This window comes from Filicampus tigris, chromosome 1 (assembly GCF_054856515.1).
Source record: "Filicampus tigris isolate MCC_2025a chromosome 1, RoL_Ftig_1.0, whole genome shotgun sequence".
NCBI lineage: Eukaryota > Metazoa > Chordata > Actinopteri > Syngnathiformes > Syngnathidae > Filicampus > Filicampus tigris.
The window spans coordinates 40,150,500-40,178,387 of NC_141217.1; the positions used below are offsets into that span (position 1 = coordinate 40,150,500).

Below are 27,888 nucleotides of genomic sequence, written 5' to 3' on the forward strand. Positions count from 1 at the left end.
TGGGCACATTCTGACATTTACCAGATGTACATTTCAAAGTAGAGCTGCAAACTGGGAACCAGCGACATGCTGATCAAAAACTACAAAACGTCTTTGACTTGCTTTACTGGCTTGAAGGGCTCTTCAGCCACAACGACTTCATACAATAATTGATAGAAATTCTACTCGTGTTTGATTTGAGCTTATGGTTGCTTCAACTCAAACTCTCTTCAAGACATTCCTAAATCTCCAGTCTGAAGAAACTGCACTGTTCAGTGACAAACTTTTCTTCATGATTCATGTCTTGGCTTTAATTAACTGTGGCAATTTTCGATTCGCTGACATTTCTGAACTCAACAATTTCCAAATAATTAATGTCATTTCACTTGACAGCCTCGGGGTGAAGACTTGAGGTGGGGGCGGTTCGACGAGAGCAAGGTCAGAGAAATGCATGACAGAAAATGGAAGCCTTAGGTCACGCGGTGGTCGACAAATGAGAGCGCAAAAAGGAGGGAAAAAATGTCTCTATTTATAGAAAGATACTTGTAGGAAGCTTCGCACAGTCTGCTCCGATTCATGGATTTCATTTGTCGGTGGAATTAAACTCATTTGGAGTTGCACAATGATTTCGTCCCTCAAGGGCAGCAGAGGACACGTGTGCTTGCTCATTACTTGTTGCATGATACGGTTTTCATCTGTAGCGATGAATAGCTGTGAAATGTAAAAGACGCCGTCCGTCTCCACTGTCATGAAGAATAGATGTCGATTTATGCAGATGTATTATTTAATTATTCCCATCAGTGGAATACATCAGCACCTGCAATTTTGGTTTCTTTCATTGTTCAAATAGAAAAGAAGTACACGAACCCTCGTATGTCGTTGTCTACCTTTCCCTTAAAATGGTTTTAAACATGAAAACGTACATGTCATATGTTTTCTTTAATACGAAGAAGACATGCATGCTGTAGAACGTAATCTTGTTGAAACAGACACTCCCTTGAGTTGTTTACACAGCACTAACACAAATCGGACTTAATTGATTTTCTTGGACCACAACCAAATACAGGATAGTCTTTTGTCCTTCTGGCCACATATTTCCGATGACTTTTTCCAAGACACTGAATGATTTTAGTTTCGTTTTGCTGCTTCTGATCACTTGTGCGGCAATGTATGTGCGAGCTGGGTTTTTATCGCTCGCTCGTGAGCCTCAAAGGAATTCGCTGCTTGACTTTCATCGATATGCATCGACGCACACTCATTTATATTCATTGGCGCATCATTTCTAGAACACACTGCTGGCTGTATCGTAGTCCTTGCTGATATGGGAGCTGCTTGGCAGGGACTTGAGGTACTCCAAGTGCCTTCTCGCCTCCTCCTGGTTGTGACGGATGTAGTAGATGATGTAAGCGGTCACCATGGAGAACCAGCAGAACATGGCCACGAACATGGCCACATCCGTCGTCTTTTGGTGAAAGTTGCAGAAGTTGATTCCCGAGTCCAGCACCTGGATGAGTGGCTGCCCCACGTATTCGTCCTGCGCGGACGTGTAGCAGCTCACCTCGTTGATGGTCTCGGGGTCCAGTCTCAGCTCACTCAGCGCTTCCTGCAAGGAGCACTCGCAGTTCCAGGGGTTGTTGGACAAGCGCACGCGCGCTTGCAGTTTACTGAAGGTTTCCTTCGGCAGGCTGCTCAGGTGGTTGTTTGAGAGGTCCAAGGTTCTCAAGCCTTCGGAAATTCCTTGGAAAGCGCCGACCTCCAAGCTTTCGATGAGGTTGTGGGAAAGGTCCAGCTCCTTGAGTCGGTGGAGCTCCGCGAAGGCCTCCCTGGGGACATGCGTGATCTGGTTGGACGAGAGCAAGAGGACCGCGGTGTCCTTGGGCAGATCGGAGGGGATGTTCTCCAAGTTACGCGACGTGCACTGCACCACGGCGCCGTTCCTTTCCGCGCAATGGCATCTTTTGGGGCAGGCGCGGCCAATGCCGATCATGGTGGACAGAAGCCACAGTGCACCCAGGAAGTAAAGACGGACGCAAGATTGAACGGATGACCTCGGCGTGGCCGCCATTGGTCCGGAAGGTTTGTCTCGGGGGCCATTCTCAGCAGTCACCCGCTCCTTTGTCATCTGTCTCCAGATAAGCGCACAAAATGTGCGGCGGCATGGTCGAAGGATGAGATTTTACAGTGGAGCCCTGCCCACATCGTCTGCCAAAGAGGAGTCGGACCTTTTCGTTTGGTCCCTCTTCATCTTTCACCGATGACTGGAGGAAAGAGAGGAACGTTGTTGAATGGCAACACCGACGCCACTGTACACACTTTAAACTGCTGAGAGCGCAAGCCACTCAAGTTTAAGAGAACCATAAACAGCCTCCTTGCACAGAGCGGTGAACGAAGCCACTCGAGCGGGCTGAGTGCAAAGATGCTCTTTGACTAACAGTGACAGTGCAGCACAAAGGACCGAAGGTCAAAATCCATCATTTCAGCCCCCAGCAGCGGGAAGATAACGTGGATGGATGACAAATGGACACTGGAAGTCAAAGTAACTCACGCGCTGTTTCCGCTAACATTGTTACTAACAGGCAAACAATGACAGACACATAGTGTCAATGTGGCTAAAAAGTGGAGAAACAGCAATGTCAATAAACAAGACGAATTATTTTACAATTCCCTGAATGATTGCATACCTAAAAATAAAAAAAATAACAACGCCAGGATACGTGTACCTCGATAATTTCAGAACATTTCTTCTTGGGTTACATCCATTTTTGCATCAGCTTGCACAAAATAAGCCCATTGTTGGGCAAAAAGGGGAAGTCGAGTAAGGGATCAATACCTGGCCGTTCCGTCCCCTCGCTTCAGTGCTGATCACCTCCCGGGAAAGAGTTCAACGCAATCGAAAAACCGATCCCAATCTGACGTCCTTCTCGCTTGGATCCCGAAGATGAGCCGCAGGAAGCGGGTGCAGCCGCCAAGATGCAAGTGCTCAGTGAGACTTTGCCGGCCGGCTGCTGTCGGTGCAGCTTTGAGGCTGTGTGTGTGCGTGCGTGCGCGCGCGTGTGTGTGCGCGTGTGTGTTTTGAGTTCCTAATACGTCTCAGTCCGGGAGACACTCTCATAGGTGAGCGACAATGTAATTACGTCTGCCGGACATTTGGATCATAGCGACCACTCTTCTGATTTGATTGTGTTTGACAGTTAAATAAACATTCTTTGTAGCAACTTGGATACTCCAGGCAGTTACAAATCGAGCATTATGATTCTTGACGTTGAAAATGAAATTGAGTAAAATGTGGACCTACCTCCCTTGCAATGTCGATTTCACATGCATTTATTTATGTGACAACGTGATTGATGAAATGTGTTTGGTCGTTGATTGACACGGAAGGATTTTGATTGTCATATACCAACACGCATTTACATTACATTGTGTACGGCACGAAATTCGAGGGGGCGTCTGAAGCCCCGGGCTATCTCTTTGGTCTTCTACGCATTGATGCAAAGATTGTCTTTGCATCGCTCCACCAGATTTTGTACCTCTTCTCTATGCTTGGATTGAGCGTTGTTGTTAGATCATCCCACTACCGCTGCGTCGTCCGCAACCTTCGCTTTTTTGACAGCTGGGGAATTTTGCAGCGCAGTCAAAGCTCAGTCGCGTCTACATCGAATCCTTGCAGGTGACCAGTGCTGTTGCCGATGTCCGTGGTCTGTCTGTTGGTGTGCAAGTCCAGGACCGAGTTCCCCGGTGATGGACTCAGCTTTTCCACCAACATCTGTGGGATGATGTTGCTGACGGAAGACCAAGGTGAAATTGTTGGGGTCATGGTTTCCAGTGAAAGCATGCAAATGTTTAATCACGCCATCATATTGTTACAAAAACACAACAAGTTGGTGGATGACTAGTTTTGAAATCAGAAGCGAAGGAAAATGGTTTGTTCAGCGCAAGATAGTTTTCAGTCACTCGACTGATTTGTTTGTCCGCCATCATTTCGAAGGTCGGAAGCTGGCCTTGAAATGGGAAAACTGGTCAATGGATTTGTTTGTTTGTTTTCTCCACATAACCGTATCAGTTCTTCCATTGTCCAGTCTCCTGTGATGAGCGCTCGTCATGATCCGCGTTTGTTGACTTTTGTATTGTGTGAAATCGATTTAGTTTTGTTTCATGTTGTTTCGGTTCGCTGCGTTCCTCGTTCAGTTCTCGTCTGCTCGTTTGCTTTTCATCTCCACCTGTACTCGTCAGCCCTGTTCCTTCTGTCTTCCAATCAGCTCGTATTTTGTCCAGGTGTGCCTCATCGGTTTGTTAGTATTTAGTTCCCTGCTTTCTTTCAATCATTGTTGCTGCTTTCGCGTCGCTGTCAAGTGCCACAAAAAACAAGTCATGTTATGTTTCCTGTCGTGGTGCATTTAGTCCGTGTGTTTTCTTTTGATACCTTGAACTTTTTTTTTTTTTTTACTTGAGGTATTTTGTTAATTCCACTTTTGTTTTGTTTTTTTGTGAACACGTTGACAGAGTATAGAAGAACTTTGAATGTAGCGGCAAAGACGTGAAACAATATCTAAATGTCCGTCACCAGCAACCAAGATTCCTTTTCAATTTGACAAGACGCAGAAATAAAACGGAAACGCTTCCGCTTACTGAATAGTTGACATCTTGGCTTACTTTGACCTAAAATTGAGCTCAGGGCTAGATAGCAGTGGGAATCACACCACTGAGATGGGTACCCCAATAGAGGGTGCCAAAAAATGTTCACCTAGAGATCATTTGTGTTGGCACACTTTTTTTTCCCCATCCAAATAATAACTGCTTGGTGGACACTTTTGAAAGGCTTTGTTGTTGCTTGTTTGGTCGAGCTTTCAAGTGACTGTCTCAGATGTGTGTGTGTGTGTGTTTTCCTTGTGCATTACCATTCATCGACAGCGTTAACATAATTTGATCAATTAAAGATAGTTTAGTGTAAAGATGTTTCAGGGTGTTATTCTTTTCCTTTCGGTCATTGTCCGTGACGGAAATACTTTGACTATCACGCCCGTGCTCACGAAAGACCTTTGAAGGTAGTCCACCACCATCGCTATCGCCACCTGGATGCAAGCCCAAGTGTCTGTGTGATTAAATGGCAGCTGTGTGCAGAGTTCAGCCGTGGCATTTTGCTGAAAGGCGAAATGATTGATTATATTGACGACTGAAGCGTTTTAGCGTGTATGAGTTTGCTTCATCCTGCAGTCTTCTTGACAGTAGCCCCAGTGTCAACGGATCCTAATAAATGTCGCAAGAGCACAAAAAGCAGTCTTGTCTTTCTGCTGGATAATCAGTCTTCTAGATTCGCTTGAGAGGCGGTGAGCCGCTCGGAACTCGCTAAGGCATTTGTTTAACATCCTTACTCATCTTGGCGGATCCCTGGCCCAATTCCCGTCTGCTCGGACAGTGTAGCACAACTGCCTGCCTGGAGTGGCTTGGTGCGCACGCCGCGTCTAATCAACGCTAACCGGCTAACTGCTTTCAAGAATAAGAAACACCACCGGACAGGTTTGTTCCATCTGCTGCCACTGCACGCCTTGTTGTTTGCGATCCGGTGAAGTACGTGGCTCTCAGTGAAATGCGTTGCCCAAACAAGGCCAGTTTGAGTGTTTCCCACTGGATTGGATGACATGTCAAGTCATTTTGTGCACTCGGTGACAAGCTGACAAACCACAACGTGCGGCTTTCATCCTTTGTATCGTCAACTGACTGAAAGGATGGATCCAGCCGGTTCTTGATTTCAGTTGGATTCCTGACAAGACTGAGTCTTCCAAGACAGTCTTCCATTATGTGATGAAATAAGCGCCGCGAAAAGCAGACTTAGTTGGAGCAGACCACAATAGTTGTTGTTGTTTGATTGACAGCAGAGAGTCCAGAGTGCATTTCCAGACACTCACATGTATGTCCAGACCGACGTTTGCTGCTGCAAGGATCCCAGTCGTCTTGAATGTCAAAGATCGGTGAGGATAGCGCTAAAGAAAAGTGCCAAACGGGAATTTGAAAGTGAGGAGAAACACGTTTAGCGTTTCCTTTGTTCTGCTGACAGCTGCTATTCTTTTGCTTGAAATGTCATCTGATACCAATCCGGTTACTGATTCGATTTGAATTCACATGTTCTTACAGCTCCGTTTGTTAGACACGCAGCGCGTAGGCAATCGTCTTCTCCGGTCATACTGACTTAGGTACTTGTGTTCTGAACGTCAGCGCAAAGCAAACGGCCAGTCCTCGGTGATTGCTTCTTCTTGGCACTTTCCATGTTTGTTTTGTGCCTGAGCCCATCCTTCCGCATTCCGTTTCCTGAGCCTGCATTCTTAGTACTTGTAATGCTGTAGTCTGAAATCGAGAGTTTGGGGTTTTATTGGGGGTGTGCGTGTAAGTGTGAGGATATAAACCTGCTCTATATAGTATGTAAAGTTCCCGGGCTCTAATGTGATCTGGCAATAAGCTATAAAGATTTGTGGTATAAAGATCAACGGTCATTATATTTCAAAGCTGGACACAGACACAAAAGAAAAATGAGAAGAAGAGCTCACAGAAAGAAAAACTGAAACTTTATTTGTTTTTGTACTTACCAACACTTTGAACTTAAACATAGTACTCACAACTAATATAGATCTGCACGGAGCAAATAAATCAAAAATAGTTACGAACTTCGATCACTTTTTTTTCCCAAACTGCAATATACACAAACTGAAGCCCAAAAATAAAAATCTTTTTTTAAACAATCCCGCCACATGGAAAAAAAACTTTAAATGAAAAAAAACAACAACATTTTGCAACAAGCTACATAGCTCTCCTGTCTACGAAGGGGGAAAAGAATAGAATAAATAATTGCACATTGCACCCTATTATTGCATTAGTTGCAGTTTGCTTCAGTCATATACACAAATGTAAATAAATAGTTTTTCAAACACATACTGTAATTGTACATGAATATCGATGTTATTGAAATCACACTGCCACCACTTCAACTCAATATTCCTGCTTTGCCATCAAGACAGACTGTGTCTAAATGCCAACAGAGCCAGCATCTTAAGGAAAAAAAAAGAGAAGAACAAGAATGCTCTCTGGCATATCTCTGAAACTTTGCAAAGAATGACAGCATGCCCTTTGACATTCTATTCAGCCCGAATCATAGAAACTCAAAGCTATTGTTACATTGCTCAGCTCACCTATCACGTCAAACTGTAAGATTTATTGCACAATGGCCACCGGCAATGTATCCCAACAGCCTCTGGTGTCCATGTTGAAGTCAAAGGCGTAGCATGCTGCAAAATAAAAGTCGCACATAGCAACGGCTGCCGTGTTGGACATACGGTCCGTCATGTGACGTGGACGGTAACATTCAACAGCTGTTTGTGTACATCAGCACAGAATTGAGCTTCTAGCAGAGTTTGAGCTTTGTTGACCAAATTGCATCCTTACCTCCCTCTCATTAGCTTGAGTTTACTGATGAACAAACCACAAAAAAAAATAAAAGTGCATTTGTCAAATGACTTGCACAAAAACCAAACCCCAAAAATGAGTTGCCGACAGTTGTGAGCGTGAAAAGACATTCAAACCTAAAGCGTCGAATAAACGATGAAAGAGACATGACACAAATAAACAATCGTGAAAAGAGACTGAGTGGTCATGCCCGCCCAGGCCCCCGTGGGTCCCCCCCCATTCCCCCCCCCCCCCCCTCCCCGCCACCCGACAAACCCCTGAACATTCTTTGGCCTCCAAACACCTTTTGGCTTGGTCCAAACTCGTTTGCTTTGAAGTTTCGGCTTCTTTCCCCTGTGCTTCACTCTTCCGAGTTCCCTTACATCAAAACAACAAAGGAAAGGAGCCAAACGCTTTTGGACACAGCCCGAGGCCAACTAACCCCTCGCACGTCAGAGGCAGTCCAGAGTAAAGTGTTGAATCGTCTATTGCATGAGCGCCGCGTAGTTGACAAATAGTCATAAAAGTCCTTGTACAAAGCTAATACAGTATGATCATAAACAATCATTTCAATTTTGCGGTCAGTGTTGCGGCCACTGACTTTTGTCTAATTTGCTTTCATGCATGTATACGCTAGTCATCGAAGGAGGCTACAGGTCTGGGCAGGGTGTAGGACTACAAGTGAGTGGCCAGAAAAGAAGCTTAAAACATGAGCGGAAAAGAGCAGGAGCACAAAGATATAACGTTGCGAGGGCCACCGAACAGGTTCTGCTCAAATACACAACAGTACAACACTCAACACATGCAATATAAGCAAGAATGTACAGAAATGTAGGCGATCGATCCACACAAAACGGGAGGCTCCAGGAGTGATACCATTGGCTAAAAAGGGTCATGTGATGTCATCTGACAAAGATGCAAATTAGGGCAGACGCGAACTAGTCCAATGTTGTTTTCTAAAGGCTCCGTTTTTTGTTGTTTTCGTTCCTAGGGTATATTATAAAAATTTGGCTACATCCCACCACACTCTGCCGATAGCATCACTGAGCTGTAATAAATGCAAAGAACTACTTCTACAAAATGTTCAATCTTTTTACTTCTTAAATGTTCTATGACGCAGCACTGACAGAGAAAAATCGATGAACGGAAAGAAGAAAGTAACACAAGTTGTTGCTAATAAACATTCAACATGCTTCAACAGTTCTCTAAAACAAAAAGAAGGTAATCAACAGAGAGTTTTCTTTTTTTCAAATTGGCTCTCTGAAATCAAGGTGAGCCGTCGGGCCTCGCTGGTGCGTGGAGGACCAGGGCGGCCGGTGCTCGGGGTTTTCGGAGAGCCAGAGCCAGAGTCCGCGGGGCGTCGTCAGTCGTTGGAAAGGGCCAGATGGAAGAGCCAGACAGGGAGCTCAGGATGTGGTCATGGAGGTTGGGTCGTTCCACATGGCCGCCACGTCTCGGAACCTGCGGCATCAACGCAAGTGACTGACTGGCTGGCTGGCTGACCGACTGACTGAGTGAGTGACTGAGTGACTGAGTGACTGAGTGACCACATTTTAGCTACATTGCGCTTTTCACACAGCCCTTTACATGGTGTAGTTGCGCAATCGCCATACGCAAAGACAACATTTGTCGGTGTAGTGAAGACTGCGCCAAGCCGGCAGGTAACACGACCTGTGACCCCGTAGTCATTGGAACCAAGTAGGGAGGGGTCCGCTTTTGCACAAATTGAAATGCATCGACCACACTGTGAAAAACAGAACTTATTTTGGGGGGTCATTTCCGTTGGAACAACTTTCAAATGTCAATTGGTTACATGGCAACAAAGTTAGCGAGTCGGGTGCGACCAACAATTTGCCTTGAGTTTTTTTTACTCATCAATGTTCGTTTCCATGAAATTTTGAGTCCAACTTTTTTTTTTTTACAGTACACTAACTCCTTGTCCCCCCCTTCAACATGTCTACATTCCAACAAAGACTGACTTGAGGTCAACCAAGTGTCCCTTTTTGATGAAGAGAACATTGCGAAATTTTGGTCGGGAACCGATTGCCTCATCGGAAGAACACAATCACACTAACATCCCTTCCTGTTATGAAGAGAGTCCCTACTTTAAAATGACTTAACACCTCTTTTTTTCCCTCTCCCACCAAGAGAGAAAGTGAGGAGGGGCGCTGAACCCCCTACCCCCCGCACACACACATGATGATCTGTGGTTTGTTCTTGGCTATATTGATCATTTAAGTGCGTTATTGCGTTTACTGCAAACGATTGTTTCGTGTCTCCTGGCAACACAAATACAAAGGGAGCAAATGATAGAAATATTATGGGGGAGAGGAAGCCATTAACTTTTAGGAATAAAATAGCAAATCTTGGATCAAAATGAGAAAGGAGAACGAGAGATGTTCCTGGGACGGACCAGGGAAACATTTCGGAATTCAGGGGAACCTCCCCTCACTCTTTCTTTTCTTCCATCTTCTGCTCGCTCTTCAAACTTTCTGCTGATTCCCAACCGACCGCACTCAAAGTCACCTGACCCCCCCACTCCAGGTTTTGTCTGCTGCTGTTCCGGCGCAATGAAAAGAAAGCGATTCCAAATTCCCGACGGAGAGTTATTGAGACAGCTGAAGAGAGAACTGCAATAGCCAAGGTGTGAGGCGACATAGGCATGAGTGATCACTTCCAGATCCAAATGATAACACGGACGGGAGATTTCTTTACGGTTATTCTCTAAGGGCAAAGGGTCATTTGCAGGAAGCTTAGCGCCTAGCAAGCATTCACCTTGCATTGATGAGGTACTGGGCCAGGCTTATGTTGGCGGGGGTCCCTGTGATGGTGATCTGGCGCTCCGATGACCCTTCCATGGCGTTAGCAATTTTGATCTGTGCCCCAGACATCTGACGGATCTCGTTGATTTTGGTTCCCTGGCGTCCAATTATGCAGCCTATTAGCTGGGAAAAGAAACGGGGGCGGGACTTAGGATGGCCAGGCCATGCACATGTTGCTCTTTCTTGATTATTGGCATTTCTTTGCCAGGTTTGTAAAAGACTGCAAAGGACTCGCGGGCGAAGGAGTTAGCGTCACAAATTCTACAGTCAACTTGAATCGGCTTTTATTTGCTACTCACATCATTGGGAATGGTGAGTTCATGAGTACTGGCCTGGTTACTGGCATCCAGACCTGCTGCTCACCGCACCGGGAAGAGGACGAGGAGGAGAGGGGGAAGACATAAAATACCAGAAGAAGTCATTTGAGCGATGCGCCACGCTGGGCCCACGAGCACACATCAGAACACCCGACTCTCTGGACGGAAAGTCTTTGAGACACATTTAAAGAAAGGATGCTATGGGAAAAATAGAAAACAACAAAAAAAACACCTCAACATCAACAAGAGCAGACCACCAGCAGGCCATGTCCGAGGCAGAGCAAAAGGAGGAAGGCGACAAGAAGAAGAAGGAGAAGAAGAAGGAGAAGAAGAAGAAGAAAAAGAAGAAGGAGAAGCAGTAGAAGAAGAAGAAGAAGAGAAAACAGCGAGAGAAGAAAGCGTAGGAGGACGAGAATGTGTTGACTTCTACAGGTGCAAACGAGAGAAGGAGTTTCGGTCAAGAGGGTTGTCGTGTAGGTGGCTACGTACCGGGAAAGGCAGGGGTGGTCTGTCCGAGGGGGGTAAAGGGGGTTTGCTGCATAGCCAACTGGTGGAGCTTGCTCAACTGCTGAGGGGGGGAGGAGGAGGACAGCAAAGCTATGAGGTCATCGTTAAAAACACGTTTGCGCACGCACACTCGCTCTCTCACACACGCGCGCGCGAAGGCTACGAGAGTCAACAGACGGGATCTGAGGAAACACAAAAAGGCCAAGACGATCATAAAGGGCTTGGCCTGAGTTTGTTCTTGTGGGGATTCGAGCATCTCAACCTGCCTTTTTAAAAAATAAAATACAAAAAGTTGATGACCTCCGCCCTGCGTGAGAGCACGAGAGCGAGAGATGTCCTTGTGCAGATTAGACGCAAAATGTACAAACTCTTTTCCTTGCGGAGGACTGGCACACACGCTGCGCAAGATGCCAGTACGTCTCGCTAAGGTCCCAAATCTCGGTGGCGCTATAAGAATTAACTTTCACTTTTCAAAATTACAGTCCAATTGCGTCACACGGCAACCAACCTGATCCAGCAGATGGCGCTGTGACGCGAATACACACAAACTACAAATAAAACATTAGTTACTGTACTTAGCAGAATTGTCACATATCTTTGCTTTATTTATAATTCTGTCAATTTTCATGTTTACACATTTGCATTTCCCTTAACCACCTTCCTACTCCAAAAGATTTCAGGCAAAATGGTTTGTTGACGTTGAACCGCGCCACACAAAGCAGCAAAATACTGCAGTCAGTCGCGCCTTCCAAAGCCGGGCGCCCAATTTCCCAACACGCAAGTTCAAGCCTCTCTCTTGTTTCCCGATGTCATGTTGTCGAAAGGACGACACAATAAAGACACGATTGATATTCTTATTAATGTTCATTTTGAAAAATTACTGTTACTTCCAATACTTGAGCGCGAACTATCATTAAAAAAAAATGTATTAAATTTCGGATACTTTTAAGACTTTTATGCAAGTAATGTTCTCCGTGTTGACTTAAATTTCTGCTCCAGTTATTTTCTGTTGGGAAACTTGTACTCGGACCCAAGTGTGGCTTTCCTCATACGAGCGTGTGCACCCTATCAGTTAAGTCAGACAGACTTGCTGAGGATTGTTTGGCTGTGGCGAAGTCTTACATTGATTTTACGATAATAAAATCAATGGTCGCTCAGTGGCTCCGGTGTTTTTACAGATGAGTAGCTGAGCGCCCAGATGAGTCGGCATGTAGTGCCGAGGTTCTTGTTCGGGCAAACGCTGAAGACGAGGATGTTACGTGCTGGAGAGCTCAATATTAGACGCTGATACCATTAGCTGGTGTTGTGAGCTGCAGGCCAAGCCCCCCGGAGGTTTAACAGAGCACAGACAGAAGGAAGTCGAGAGTCTTTCGAGTCAGAACATATAGGAATTACATGTCAGATGGCCATATTAGCCAGATTCATATTAGCATTGAATATTAATGAAGGAGGACGGGGAGGTGCCGGTATAGCGCCTGTGATTCCAAGAGAGAGATTTGGAGGCAATGTGGGGCGCCGGGTGTGGCGAGCACTCACATCTGGATGTGGGATGGCATACTGTCCTTGGATGGTGTAAGCCTGCAAACATGAAACGGAGACCTTGTTTTGTTTTTTGTTTTGTCACACTGCATTGCTGCAACACAAAATGTCCACGTTCAAAAATTGGAATTACTGTCTGGAGCTTTACATTTTTCGCCAGGCTACGAGAAAGACATGCACTAAACAGTTGAATGTTGTCATGTTGCGCTATCATCAATCAAATCCAGTTGAATTATATCAATATGGGATCACTGTGACAGGCGGGGGGAGGCGGTGGAGGGGAGGAGTTATGTGCTTGGTCTATGGGTGGGATGCTGCAGTGGCCAGAACTCCGCTAAATTTCATTTTGCCCTAAAAGACAGCAGCTGGAGTGATGACATCAGTCACAGACCCGGTTTGCATTGCTGGCTTGTTCCGCAGAGAACCAAGGCAGTGGCAAACCAAGGAAAGACCAAATGGCATCATTGTTAACAAAGTAGTATTCACAATATGGATTTGGTTTTTTTTTTGTTTGTTTTTTACCTGGCACGTGGCCGTCTTGTCATTTTTATGTGTTGCTTCACAATATGGATTTGGTTTTTTTTTTGTTTGTTTTTTACCTGGCACGTGGCCGTCTTGTCATTTTTATGTGTTGCTTCACAATATGGATTTGGGTTTTTTTTTGTTTGTTTTTTACCTGGCACGTGGCCTTCTTGTCATTTTTATGTGTTGCTTCACAATATGGATTTTGGTTTTTTTTGTTCGTTTTTTACCTGGCACGTGGCCTTCTTGTCATTTTTATGTGTTGCTTCACAATATGGATTTTGTTTTTGTTTGTTTGTTTTTTACCTGGCACGTGGCCCTCTTGTCATTTTTATGTGTTGCTTCACCGCATCGGGCTAAATGCTTTGGGTTCCTTTGAATCACTGCTGGTGTCTGAAATGCAGTTGGAGCTGAGATTCTGTTAAGTGGCCAATAGTTGTACTTGGCAGTTGGCACCTGGCCAGACAGATTTGAGCAGGAGAGTAGTAAGACCTGACCGTTGGTCCACCAGTTGCCCTCTTTTAAAATGAACCAATGAGAGTCATATTTGTTTGGAATTATTTAGATATTGACCGTTTTTTTTTCGTCATGCCCATTCAGTTTTAGGAGCACACGGACATTTTTCTTGTCTGTTTTTGGCTCTCATAAATAATTTTGTGCGCTCGCCCATCTCCCTGCGAAGTTGATGGATTTTTCCACCCCAGAATAATACACTGCGGACGCAGCCAAATGATCCCTTAATGACTCCCGGCGACGCCTTTTATCCCAATTCCAGGCTGATGGATGTCAGTGACGGCACAGCGGACAGCGGTGAGTGTCTCATGCTAGTCCAGGGGTCGGGTGGGGGAGTGAGGGTTGGCCGGGTGCGGATTGTGTGTGCGTGGAGGGAGGAGGCGGGGTTGCTTGAATAAAACCTGGTGCGACACTAACAGGCAGTGGCTGGTGCTGCAGTAAGAGGCTGAGGTTGGCTGTGGACGCCCCCAGCGGGTCTGCTCTTACCTGGCCACCTGAAAAAATGACAGGGGTGGAGGCAGGCTTGGGGCGGTAGGGGATGGTGGCACCTTTCGGTGGGGACTGAGGACGGCAAGGGTGGGAGGAGGAGTGAGATGTGGAGAGAGTGTTAGAGAAGAAGAAAAAGAGGACGAAAGAGAGCATCAAGTGAGACCGAGAGGGGCGGTGCCTGGGGGAAGACCTGTGACACAAAAGTGCTCTTCACTGTGCACATGCTGACATAAGGTCCAGTTTGTGAGTCACCTGGAACATCACTTTCAACTGGATAATGATGACGCTACACACTGAAAACAACGGCCCATTCGAGCACGCTAGAGACTTACAGCCGTGTCGCAACTGTGCCGGCGTCCGTCACGATGGCCCGCTGGACAACTGCATGGCACGCAGACGGTTGACATTTTCAAACAACACAACGAGCAGAAATGTGATCGGACCCTGCGAGGGGTCACCGATACGTTTCATATGATTCTGACATCTATGATTCATGTTAATCTGCCACGCTGGTTTATTTGCAATCAACACTGTCAAATCCCCGTGGCGGAAATGTGGCCATGTGCCAGTAAAAGTGGACGAAAGCGGCGGGCGTTCGTTCCCCACACACACATGACAGGAGCGCAGAATACACGGGGCTAGCGTACCTCCAGCATCACCACGCATATTTGTTTGACACACTGTATGATGGCCTCCGGCGCCCCGGAAATGGTCACCGCCCTCTCCGTTGAGTTGGGGAGCATGTCGCCCGCCACCTGGACCTGAGCGCCTGTGGACTGGAGGAAAGAGGGGGAAAGAGAAGGCACGCGTTTGTGTTTGCAGACTGGCACGCGGGCTTAGCTTTGGGCTACCTCTCTCATCTCCTTGATTTTGGAGCCCCCTTTGCCAATGAGCGAGCCGCACTGGCTGGCTGGGACCACAAGCCGGAGGGTCACAGGGGGTTTGCTGGTGGCAGGACTGTTGCTCATAGAGTTGATGATATCCTGGCATGACATTTGTGTCCGTTTATAGAACATACCACAACGTTAACAATAGGCGGCAGGATGCTTTCGGGTGGCGGACTGGACATCAAAGCTCCAGCATCGGGGTTGTGTCCTTGGCTTGAGTACGGAATTAAACAATTCATAATAGCAACCCTGCTAGCCATCATCAGCTCTAAATCGCGCGAGCCATTTCAGCATCAAAAGAGCAGTGACAGTGACTATTTTTCAATCAATTTACATCTTGAACTAAACACTTGAACTTGAACAAATCACAAATTAAAGCGGTAGAGGAGGAGGCTAAAATCATCATTCAAAAGCCATTCACTGTATTCTCTTGTTTTGATTGCTCCGCTACAGCCAAATGGGTTTGGCGCCGCCGGAAATCCCCTTTTCCCAACAAAAAGTACGAATGGGGCCATGGTAACGAGGCAAACTAAGGAGAGAAAATTGCGCTTGTGTGAAAGCACCACGTGCGGGAGCTGTTACCTCCTCAAACTTGTAGGCGATCATTGCGAAGGCCTTGAAGATGGCGTCCGTCGGCCCGGTGATGGTGACTATCCGTTCGGGGCAGTTGCCTTCTGAGATGTTGATGCGAGCGCCACTCTGTATAGCGGCACAGGCTCGTCTATGAGCAGGAAACTACCGCGGGTGGTACCTTGACTTACAAGTGCCCCAACTTACAGCTCTGTAGAGTTGTTATTGTACTTATTTTTGCTTTGTGTTGGGAGCCAACGTTTGAGTTGAGCCAAGTTACGAGCTTGGTCAGGAAACAAATTAAAGTCAAGGTACCACTCCAGCTCGCTTCCACAAGAAGATTCCTATAGAACACCTCTACTTACGTCTTCACGCATTTTCTTCACTGTCTCCCCTTTCTGGAAGTGATAAAGTCCATTCAGATGCCGCATGTATTATTTCTCAATCAAAATATGACATTGAAAATGGGAGCTGATGGCATTTACCTTCCCTATGATGCTTCCAACCTCCTGCAGAGACACAAATGCGCAAAAATGTGAGTTTTTTTTTCCCCTTGCTGCTTTCTGATATGTGATATTTGATGCGAGTCACACCTTTCCGTGCATCAGCAGTCGAATGGTGAGGGTCACATTCAGTCCACCTTCTGATTGGACCTTGATGGGCTCCATGTCGGATTTGAAAGGAAAGGGGTGCGGTCAAGTCAGAGAGGAGTTCGAGGGCCAGTAGGGGTGCGAGGGTGCAGTCGGCCAATGGGTCGGTCACCTACAAGGCAAAGAGGGTGACGTCAGACATCTGAGAATCTTTTGAGATTTCAGTCCCTGTCCGTATTTTCTGTTTACTACATCAGACAATATGCTCAGCTAAAAATAATAATAATAATGAAATCACACCCCTGACGTCCTTTTACAATATGCTATAATGATGTTGTTTTTCCAAACAGATCTTGCCATGATTCTGTTGTGAACAGAATGTCGTTGAACTTATTCAAACAGGATGAGCGATTTGGCCAGGTGAAGAAATGTCTCTTTCCCGGAATAACACAATTGATTAATAGCATTTGGACATTTACAAGGATGAACACGAGAGGGCGCTCCGGACCATTATGTCATGCACGCAGCCAGAGTGGGACAAAACAGTCAAATGGCTACGCCTTCAAATCACACCATTTACCTGTAGAAAATGAGTGTTTGTTCTTAAATGTCCAGAGATTAAAGGCGGCTCCCCACATTTTAATTTGTAATGGAAACGTTTACAGGTTTACATTTCTTACACCTAATATACTTCCTGATGGGAAATTAAATTCAGACTCTGCAGTATGTTTTTCTTGCACGGCACACAGAGAACCAGAGCACATATTCCGGCATGCAAATAGCGATCAGGTCAGTCAGAGTGATGGGGGGGTTGGTAGCTCAGTCTCTGGTTGCTCGTGGGCACTTGCCACATCCACCGGGACTGACGCTCCATTTCTACGGATGTACTGTGATACTAAATTTAACATGATTTTGTGTGTGTGTTTGCGTGGGTGTGTTCGCGTGTACGTGCGTGCGTGTGTGTGTTGGGACTCCTGAAGCAGCCGACCTTGACAACGTCTTAATCTGCCAATCAGAGGCCGAGATGAAAACACATTTACAGTTTTTATCTCTACCTGCCCCAGCTGCTGCATCATGTGCCATCTGCTAATTAGCAGCTTTGTAATTATATAGTCCTACCCTGGCAGTCTTTTAATTGCAAGAAATCAAGATGTTACTTGATTAAAAGCACGGAGTAGCCAGCTGTTTGCCCCCCAAAAAAAGGGGGGAAAAAAAGCTACTGATGTTGATTGCACTTCGCTTGAAGAATAATTGCAGGACTTGATGTGGACTGATTAAGATAGCACTTAATGGCTCCTCATTACATTACATCCTTGGAAGACATCTCGCGAGCAACATTTTCCTCTTCTGTAGTTGCAGCCGTTTGATTGTGAGGCAACATCAGCATGTTGCGCTGGATCCACCAATCATACCTCTGCTAAACTATGCTGCATGCATGGCTTGGTTGGAGGCCAGGGGAGGACCAAGAGATAAGGACAGGGATTCTGTCGCCAGCTGTCTCTCCAATCTCCCAGAGGAGACCAGATTACGTAAAAAAAAAAAAAAAAAAAAAACCTAATCCGGGTTTAAGACTCGATCCAGTGGTGCAGGTCCTCACCGGGGAGGGGGGAGGCAGAGCGCATCTAAGTGCTGCAAATCGCACTTTGTAAGTTGCTTTATGTTGCAGTTTAGCCCGTGGCTCAGCGTCCTCTTCACACACACATGCGTTTACGGGTGGCATTCCTGACAAACACTTCCTCAACTGTGATGAAAGCTGTAAATTGAGGTCGACCCCAAAACAAAAAAAACATTCACATTTGAATAGTGTTTTAGCGGAATTAGGTCAAGGCTCCATGAATCATTCGGCCCATCGGGCGAAAACCTTGCAGCAAACGCTCTTTTTATTTCGAGGTCAGACTGGGAAGTTTTTGTCCTTTCTTTGACAATTCCAGTGTACAGCATGTTACAAGTTTCCACTTAAATTTGCAAATGTTGCTCCCCCATGTCTGACAGTCAGTCAGGCAGGAAGTTGGGGGGACGACACAATGAGGGAATTTTTCATGACATCTGACGGGAAAGTGGGTCACGCTCGGTGTTGCAGCGCTGCTAGCCTCCTCCTCTATGGCGGCTATTGAATTAATCACGCTTTACGCTCGGCTGGGCAACACAGTGCACAAAATGCACCATAGCCCCTACACACACACTCACACACCCCCCCCACACACCCACACCCACACACACACACACACCCCTCGCCTTCCTCCCGAATTTCCCTGCGTCTGATTGCCATGCACAGAAAAGACTTGCTGCTTGCGTTGCTGTTGAAGAAAGATGAACCCGAGGCCCTGTCTCTTGATGGCTTGGCTTCCATTCCTGCTCTTGTAACAATGGCAAAATGTTGCTTTTTATGAGGAGCCGCTGATGCGTAAATGATGCAAAAGCACCTCTGGCGAGAAAGGGCCGGGGTCACTTTGTTCCCAAAGAGCACCTCTCTTAGTTGTGTTGGCGTTTCAGGGCGCAGCAATGTGGCAAAGGGAAAGTGATGCTCGTCCTCAATAAGCCTTGGTGTCGATACTTTGCAAAACAAGTCACAACAAGTAGAGGAGAAATCCTGTACATCTGCCCAAGGGAGGGATCCCACACTCTAAAAAGAGTTGGCTTAAAAAGAACACAATTTGGGGTCAAAAATGGACCGATCCACTACCTGGGTCAATTTGATCCAACTCTCTGGGTTGTCTTTGCAGAAAGGTTTTCTGCAAAACAAACCCAAAAATTGGACTGTTTTGTACAAAACAACGCAAGAAAGTGGGTCGAATTGACCCAAATAGTGGATGGGTCCATTTTTGAGCCAAAATTGTGTTCTTTTTAAGCCAACTCTTTTCAGATTGCGGCATGATGGTTTGATGCGAGGATGCAATGTCGGCAGCAAAGGCGCCGACCGAATCACGTATATGAATGCCGTGAACATTCGGAGTGCGTTCAAGGAAGAGAGTTGTTGAAAATGCATGAGCGCATTTGAGAAAATCAATCTTCCTGCTTGAACCTAGCACAGATGTTTGCATCTACGTATAGATGACAACAGCTCATCCTTTGGCCTGAGGCAAACGTTGAGCGCGGCCAATGTGTTTCCTCGTTCCACTGAGGAGGTCTCCGGATGTTTGTGCTCCAATTACGGGTGAACAAAAGGGGGCAGGGGGAGCCCTCTGGCTGACCTCATTGATATTCTTGTTGTTTTTGACGCAGCATTCAAGAGATAACTTGGCAACTTCAAGTGAGGACAATCACATTGGCATCGAAGGAGATCTTCAAGACGGGAACCTTCCTTCACAAATTCTCTTCCCTGGTATATGAGCAGCTTTCGTCTCGTGTGGGCTTTTGTTGCGAGTGTTACGATAGGATGAGAGTGGGGGTGGGCGGCGGGTGGGGGGAATCCAGCCAATGCTACACCACTATGACAGTCCTTTCAAAAGCTGTCAGTCCACATCAGCGACCCAGAATCTCGATAGCTCAGCCCGGATCATAATCAAAAGCTTCCTCAAAGACACTCAGAGCAGCGGCAACTTTCAGCGAGCAGCGTTGCAAGCGTCTCCGAGTGCGTTCGCCTGCAATCGTGGCAGTGGCGGGAGGGGGGGGGGGGGGGGTGGGGGCGCACAAGCATCCGCGGCGCTCTGTCAAAGGCTTAACGATACAGGCGCACCATGTTGTGCTGTGAAAAAGCTGCGCGTCAAGTCGGCCATTTTAGATTTGACGTAATTTGCAATAAGTGAAAGGAAGTCACGGCTCCCGTTGGCCTTGAAGCTCGCTGACCTTTAGCTTGCGTTTTGGGTGCTACAGAAGACGCGTGCACGCTTCCGAATGTTGCTCACGTTCTTTAGAGTGAATCCTCGCAACAACAACAACGCAGCCATTCATGGCGCCCTGCAGCCTCGCACCACATTTCAAGCTTAGCAAACATGGCAGCACTAGTATCAAAGTGACGATAATTGGGATAACAATCGCAAGCGACCCGTGCGTGCGTTTCAGCATGTCGCAGCGTGAGTCGAGCCGGCTGCGGATACAATCGTACTCGACAAAAGCCACCGTGCTTGAGCGGCATAAAAGCTATTCTCCGTCAACGGATCATTCTGTAAAATTCTCTTGGGCAAACCCAAATATTTTTCCTCTCTGCATGGGACCCTCGTGGCACTGGCGATAAGTTAAGAAAGCGTTAACAGGATCTTTTCCGGATGATAAGAAAATAAGGTCATGGGTCGTAAGAGCTCATCCAAAAGGTCACGCCTATGATGGTCAATGAATAAATGAAATTAATTCCGATGGCGTCAGACAATGTGCTTCATCGCTCAAGCAGATGCTTCCGAATTCCAGTAACCATTGCTAAATATATATATTTACAGTGTACAATATTTTCTAGGGGCAAAAATGAATTTATGAGATGAAAAACAGCCAGTAACCAGACGTTGGGCTTCTATAGCCAGATAAATAGTCACGAAAACACAGCTTTACCTTTCTGCTGGGCAGGATGATGTCAGCGACCGCCGTTGATGTAGCAAGATTAAAAATCGCAAAAAGAAAAATGATCCCCACCCTCTTCCTTTTGCTCTCGCCAGTGCGACGCGCCACCCGATTGGTCGGTGCCAAGGGGTCACGTGAGTGACCAGGGGAACACGTGACCGGTGGCGAAATTCTACGATGGTTGTCAATCTCGGCCATACAAGTTTGGTGGCCGCGCTGCAATTTGTTTGCCGTATTGTTTGGTGTTGAGTGTATATAGGCCGTTTGATGACACGTAATCTGGGCGAGCGTCACCCACCGCCCTATCAAGACCCTGCGACCCCCCCTCTTTTTTTTTTTGGGCGACAACAAAAGGAGGGCATGCATGCCCAGTGAGGCACAAGGGCATCGTAGGGACATATCTAGGGTTGAGGTGCTCTAAATTGGAAGTGTGGCCTCGGGGAACCTTTTCGTGCCCACGGGATGGTCGAGAAACCCAAAGTCCACTGAGTCCTTGTCGCCAAAATGAACTTGCTTATTTCAAATGTGTCTTTTGGGATAGTTGAGCAACTTCTAGGTCGAAATCAGACGAACACTTCCAAAGCTTGAGTAAACAACCACTCGCTGCCATGACATGCGCATCCTCTGTGGCTCCTGTGCTTTTTAATCCGGTTGGCCATGTGTGGATGCATGTGCGTTTGTGTGTGTGTGGAGGTGTGTGCGTGGGTGTGTGTGTGCGTGGGGGTGAGTGGGTGTGCGTGTGTGTGTGTGTGTGTGTGTGTATGTGTAGAATTATAGGGCTTGGGAGGCAGCCCATCCAGATTTTCCAATCCAGCACAAATCCAGCCCTCATGTCAGATGGACATTTGTGCAGAGCTTAATCTGACATTATTAGTCTTGGACAGGGATGCTGGGAGAAAGCAAATGTTGTTGGATTAGGGGCAATGCAGACAATGAAGAACAGCTTTTACCTCATTGACAATAGTTTTCCCCCCTCACGTCACGTAACAAACAACGCTGGTTTCATACCTGCGCCACACAAATCGGAAATTGTGCTATAATGCACCAACCCAACTGTAAAATGGCCCATGGGACAAAGTACAAATAGAGCATTAAATTAGCTCTACATTGACTAACAAGAAGTGTGGGGGTGTACGATGGGTTGGCCCACCTTCATGACCATACGAGCCACATCAGACACAGATGCTTCAATGGGAAGCCAACCCCAAAGTTTCCTTTACAAGAATATGTTCTATGCAGCCCCACTCGTCAAAACACGACATTCTGATTCATATTGCGTTTGTGGAATACAAGCAGCAAAATGCACCAACTTTTAGCTAGCTCAGGGGGCGGCCATTTTATCACTTCTGTCGACTGAAACTGACATCAAAGTTTCTCAGGGCTCAGATAACAACCAATCACGGTTGAACTGTTTTATGAAGATGAGCCACGATTGCTCGTTATCTGAGCCCTGAGCAACTTCCATGTCATCTTCAGTCGACAGAAGTGACAAAATGGCTGCCCCCCGAGCTAGCTAAAAACGGGTGAATTTATCATATTCCACAAACACAATATTTCACAATATCAAATGCCATGTTAGGACTAGTGGGCCTGCATAGAACATATTATGGGAAAAAAATGTGTTTGGGTTGCCTTCAATTTTAAGCAGTAAAATCCACCCATTTTTGTCCATCTCACGGGGCGGCCAATTTGCCACTCGCTGTCAACTGAAAATGACATCACAGTTGCTCAGGGCTCAGGTTGCAACCAATCACGGCACATCTTCAGAAAACAGGTGAGTCGTGATTGGTCGTTACCTGAGCTCTGAGTAACTGTGATGGCATTTTCAGTCGACAGCGAGTGACAAAATGGCCACCCCCTGAGATGGGGGGGGGGGGGGAACGGGTGAATTTTGCTGCTTAATTTGTATTCCACAAATGCAATATTCATTAGAATATCATGTTTTGGCTAGTGGAGGCTCATAGAACATATTTTTGTGAAGAATCTTCTGGGATTGACTCCATCAAGAATGAAACAGTAAATCCAAAAGCTTCAGCCTGGGACTTTCGGACAAATTGGTAGATGAAGGGCACACAGGATGTAAGAGTGAAGAGAGCTGTAGAACTTCATTGACCCCACCCTGCACACCATGCCTGCCAATGGCCTCTAGCAAGGTGACGGGCGGCCCATTACCAACCCGCCCACCCCGACCACAACTTGTCCTCACAGCCAGCCGCATTTCCTATCAGGATACTCGTGTCCTAATGGAGGCAGAAGGGTGTGAAGGACAGGCCGACATGGACAAGGACATGGCGCTCCCCGTCAATTCCACCGATTGCTGTCCATGCGAGGGAGGCGACGCGAAAACGTTTGGCTGAGATGACCCAGCATACGTAAGCGGCCGGTCATGCAGTCACTGTTTCCCAAAAAGTTGTGCGAAAGTGACGGAGAAGTGTCTGTTAGGGTTTGAGGCAGGGCATGGAAATTGAGGGTCGCATTTAGGGATGAAAGAGTCCGTGGTTTGAGTACAGTACCAGTCAAGTGTTTGGAAACACCTTCAAATTCAAACGAGGCCAAGAAATTCAAGCTATTAGCTCTTGATAATGCACATCTGTGAACGGAAATTCATTCCAGCTCATAAAGCATCATCCACATCAGACAGCTGACGTAGAAAAATGTGCAAAGCTGTTATCCGGGCAAAAACATGCCTGTACTTTTAAGAATCAGAATTATAAAATATCTTCTCTTTTTGTCGACCAAATAATTCCATCAATGGTTCTCCATAAAGTCAGTGACTTAAGGACTACTCTACACTACAGGAAATTATTAAATCATGAAAGCACACTGAATTAGAGGGTGTTTCCAAGCTGTTTACTGCTACTGGGTATTACGTGCATTACAGTTCCTTCTAATATCATTATACCGATAATATCTATCTATCTGTCTGTACCAATGATCATTTTGGTCCCTAAAATTTTAAATTGTGATGTGAAACGTTCATAACTTTTCATCTTTCGCCATGTCGGCTGTTTGTGACACACTTTGCTCGGCAATATTGATTTCCCGCAACTAGTGCAACCATGTAACCGTAATCGATGTCAGAGGCATGGACGGAAGCCAGCCATTGGCCAACACGTACACAATCAGCACTGATAGCACTGAACTTACTGAATTGAAAAGTAAGATAAGCAATGAATTCAGTGCTGCAGTGGCAAGTCTCTGTTTAAAATCCCAAGTGTGTGCATCGTTGAAGTTGGGGGGAAAAAAACAGGTTGACAAATAGAATGCGTCATTCTCCACCATGAAACATTTCTTGTAGTAAAATTGGCTGAAGCTGAAATTCCGGTGAACCTTAAAGTGAAATCAAGCCAAACATATTTTTTTCAAGAATATTGTGTTCCCAGCAGGCCCACTAGTTGAAACATGGCATTCTGATTACTATTGCGTTTGTAGAATATGAGTTAAGCAGCAAAATCCCCCCATTTTTAGCTGTGTCAGGGAGCGGCCATTTTGTCACTTCTGTCGACTGAAAATGACGTCACAACTGCTCAGGTAACGGCCAATCACGGCTCAGCTTCAGAAAACAGGTCAGCCGTGATTGGTCCTTACCTGAGCAACTGTGATGTCATTTTCAGTCGACAGAAAGTGACAAAATGGCCGCCCCCAGAGATGAACAAAAACGGATGGATTAAGTCTTATTCCACATTTCAACTAGTGGGCCTGCATTGAACATATTCTTGAAACAAAATATGTTTGGGTTGACTTCCCCTTTAAGCAATTGCACGTCGATCACAATTTGATGTGCCAGTCATGTTTAACGACAAAATACAGTTTGGCAGAAAGTGCAGCATTTCTCTGCGTGTTCAATGAAGTGGCTCCTGGTGCACCAGATGAATGAAAAAGTCACAAAAGCGTGGAATTCCACTCTGAATAAAAGTCGTCGGGCATCTCGCTTTGTGTGCGCTTCATTCCCGTCGGCCACGGTCAGAGCACTCCGCTACATAATGGACTCGTCCTCTAAAAGCGGCCCTTGTAGCTCTGATGCAAGCCAATACAAAGTCCAGCTTCCTAATGGAAAATGGTGCCTGACCCTTTTTGCTGGACCACGTAATGGGTCCACTTTGCCTGCTGGCAAAAACCAATGAGGTATTCAAACTTCTCTCTCTTCCCTCTCTTCGCTCATGTTTTCTTCCATGCAGCACACAAAGGTGATAGACACATCAGCATATAAGTGACAGCTGCATTTTTTTTATTTTTTATAGCTGTCACAGGCACACTTTATTGAACAGCACACAGCACAAGTCATTGAACGACTGCAACAAATGCCAAAGACATTTTCCATGCAATGTTTTTTGTTGTGATGCAAAGGGCCAGCCAGGGGTTGAAATCTGGGCTCAGGCCTTCCTGTGTGGACTTTTCATGCTCTCCTCGTACTTGCTCCAATACATTCCAAAATGATATGTTGGCGTTATTCAAAATGAGAGTGTGAATGGTTGCTTGTCTGTACGTGCCCTCTTGCCCAAAGTCAGCTGGGATCGGCTCCAGCTCGCCTGCAGGCCAAATGAGGACAAGCGTGACCTACAATGAATATTTTGAGTCAGTGCAACAACCTCGCCTAACAATATATTTTGTAGGCCGATACTATTCTTTGAGTGCGTTGATCAGTGGTTACTGGTTTGAAAAAAAAAAGCAGAAGTAACCTTCTCTTCCTTCACCAAACAACCTGTGTGAATGTGAAGGCACAGCACATATAAAGACAATCCATGTTGGCTCCATTTATTATCTTTGTTGACTACAGGACTGAACTCTGCTGTTGAGTCATAAAAAAAAATGTGTCATGTGCAAAATCTATTTTAATCAACATAGCACATGGGCTCTCCTGGAACATTCCCAAAAGGATTTAGTCTCCGGCCATGGGATGAGATCTCGCACGCTAAGAGATACAGGGCACACGCAGCTGTGAAATCAGATGATGATGACGACGATGATAAGAATCCATACGCTGAACTCGAGCCGCACGAGCCAGGGGATTACGGGTTGGACCGCCACAGGGCGGCAAGTATGGCAATGCATGGAAGACGGTACGAGTGTGTGGACAAACAGACGACTGGTGCATTGCAGTGGTGGAGCGAACCATTTCTTGAGCTCATGCAACGAGTGCAGTGATAGAAATTGGACCTGACCATGCCAGAGGCTGGAGATGAGACACTCTGGCACACACACTCACACACACTCAGAGGAACATCATAAAGCTCAGAAGGACAGCCTTTGACGTGAGCAAACTTCGAGGGCCTGCGGTGCACAAAGCCAAGAGACAACCTCGGGCGCTTTGACTGGCTGCAGAGTCGGCACAACGAGCCGGAGAGGCTGCACGCGCACGCGACTGCGTGTCCACATCGTCAACGTTTACGAGCTGGAACACAAGGAAAAGTGGTGCATAAATGAAGGGACACTTGCGTGCATTTAAGGATTGCGTTGAGCAGATTGATACACTGAAAGGGAATGGCTCATATTTTTTGGGGGAGGGATGAATTCTGCACAGAGTATTGACTCGCGAGATTTAGCGGCCTCTAGCGGTTAAAATGGAAGTGCAACCACAGCGAGCCCCCACTGGAGAGGCCATGCAGCCGAAACCAGACTGCAGTGACAAAATGTTGCCACGACTCGCAGCCCATTTGCAATTAACACACACCAGAATTCTTCAGACATCCATAAAATGATGAAAAAACGGAGGTGCTGCGAGCTTCCCAGCTTTTGCCCGCATGGCTGACCGGTCCGCAAGATAATCATTCAGATCACATCGGCTGCACCCCTGCGACCAGCCCACCCCGCGCCGACCCCCCTCTGCCTTCAAGCTTAAGCTGCCATTGTGGCACAACCAGTTGCTTTGACAAAGGACACAAGTTACCCTGGGTGCTCCAATGCTTCAATTGACTCAAACTGCACGTCTGTGTGTGGGGGGAACAGGGGGTGTTGGTGGGGCGGGGGCTTTTCTGTTGCACGTTGTTTGGTTGCTGTATTTAAGAGACTGAATTTTATACTGCATTCATGATATGCCTTTGCTAGGTGGAGCCCAGTTTGATATGCTGAACTCATGGCAGTAGCTAGCAATTCGTAGTCCCCCCCCCCCCCCCCCCCCTCCCGTCACACTAATGTTTGCGTCGTGTGGATGTGAATGGGCAGGCAGGTGTGTTGTCATTCCAAAGGTACAAACCTCCTAAAGAACATGGCTGAGCTGGAAGAAAGGCGGCACATTTTCTACATTTGAAGCTCCTTCAGATGCGGGACATCAGGCTCGAGCCCACCTGTCAACCGCGAATATCATCAATAATTGAGCCTCAAATGATTAGAATTGCCAATATTAGAAGTATACCACAGTCAATGATCCAAAAACATTTGAATATAATTTCAAAGGCTTACAAATATGTTCAAACATAGGTGTTCCTTTTAAAGTACAGTACAGCAAACACTTGCTGATACACCGTGTATGGTACTTGTATGTACATGTCAGCAATTGCAATGATTATGATGACGAATTCCCGTAGCAGTGGAGTCCAGTGTACAATAACCACCGTTTCACTGCCGAGCAGAGCGCAGCAGTTACATGGAGGGAGGCGAGTGCATGCCGACGCCTGTGCTGCCGGGAAAGTCGGTTTCTTCAAAAGCCAGCATAGCAGTTAGCGCTTCTGTACGTACGCATTCAAAAGTGGAGGAGCCACACAGGGAGGTCACAAACTGGCGGTCGCAGAAACATTTTGGGATGTTCCGCAAAGCTGTTGTTATGGATTACGTTGGGTTTTATGGAGCGTTTAGTCCTAGTTTGGCAACATGAGCCAAAGTGGGCATGGGCCTTCCACAGTATCCCTCCCCTGCATGCTGACGGTCAATCGGAAATGTAACACAGCTGCTGTTCAGATTTTGGATTAGATGAGCAAGTGTGCGAAGGTGAAAGTTGTGCAACAGCCTTCTGCTTCTGCCGTGGAACTTTGGCTGAGCGGAAGTTGCTTGTGAGGACAACTAGTTCTTTTCTGGGGGGCAATGTTGGTGAATTTAGGAATGCCAAATTGCAAATGTGTGGTAGTCCGCTACACGCTGACAAAACGTCCCCCCCGCCCCCAGATACATCGTGTAAGATGTTTTTACACTGCACAGGTGGGTTCGTAACTGCTGGCAAAATGGCCATCACCAAATACACTGCCACACTGTCACATCATGTAGCACCTGCCTAATAAAAACAGCTCATCACTGT

The 27,888-nt window shown here is 46.5% G+C and overlaps 1 protein-coding gene and 1 pseudogene across 5 annotated transcripts; both read right to left on the reverse strand.

Annotated features, from left to right (window-relative positions):
- Positions 1-1,261: 1,261 nt before the first annotated feature.
- On the reverse strand, positions 1,262-2,948 carry LOC147154090 (leucine-rich repeat-containing protein 3 pseudogene; annotated as a pseudogene). The gene is made up of 2 exons (XR_015088733.1): positions 2,810-2,948; positions 1,262-2,237 (listed from the first exon to the last, which is right to left on the reverse strand). The product of XR_015088733.1 is annotated as a leucine-rich repeat-containing protein 3 pseudogene (transcript).
- Positions 2,949-8,491: 5,543 nt separating this feature from the next.
- Positions 8,492-20,893, reverse strand: LOC147154091 (poly(rC)-binding protein 3-like). Of its 4 annotated transcripts, none has more exons than XM_086040899.1 (13): positions 20,652-20,891; positions 16,173-16,341; positions 16,065-16,088; positions 15,945-15,977; positions 15,592-15,708; positions 14,974-15,105; positions 14,770-14,898; positions 14,051-14,194; positions 12,596-12,637; positions 11,042-11,117; positions 10,535-10,590; positions 10,189-10,358; positions 8,492-8,874 (listed from the first exon to the last, which is right to left on the reverse strand). In XM_086040899.1, the coding sequence occupies exons 2-13, from the start codon at positions 16,245-16,247 to the stop codon at positions 8,820-8,822; spliced, it is 1,053 nt and encodes a 350-aa protein (XP_085897025.1). In that variant the 5' UTR covers positions 16,248-16,341; positions 20,652-20,891; the 3' UTR covers positions 8,492-8,819. The 4 variants fall into 4 exon arrangements, with proteins under 4 accessions (XP_085897025.1, XP_085897016.1, XP_085897039.1 ...); XM_086040890.1 differs by having other exon boundaries at positions 11,042-11,120; XM_086040913.1 differs by lacking the exon at positions 14,051-14,194 and having other exon boundaries at positions 20,652-20,893.
- Between the last annotated feature and the right edge of the window lie 6,995 nt (positions 20,894-27,888).

Coding starts and splice junctions, on each gene's coding strand:
- LOC147154091 (XM_086040890.1), bottom strand. CDS start 16,247: ATGGAGCCCATCAAGGTCCAATCAGAAGGTGGACTGAATGTGACCCTC. Junction 15,106..15,591: donor TCGCCTACAAGTTTGAGGAG/GTAACAGCTCCC, acceptor ATGTCATGCCAG/GATATCATCAACTCTATGAG. Junction 12,638..14,050: donor TGCAGCACCAGCCACTGCCT/GTTAGTGTCGCA, acceptor TCATGTTTGCAG/GCTTACACCATCCAAGGACA.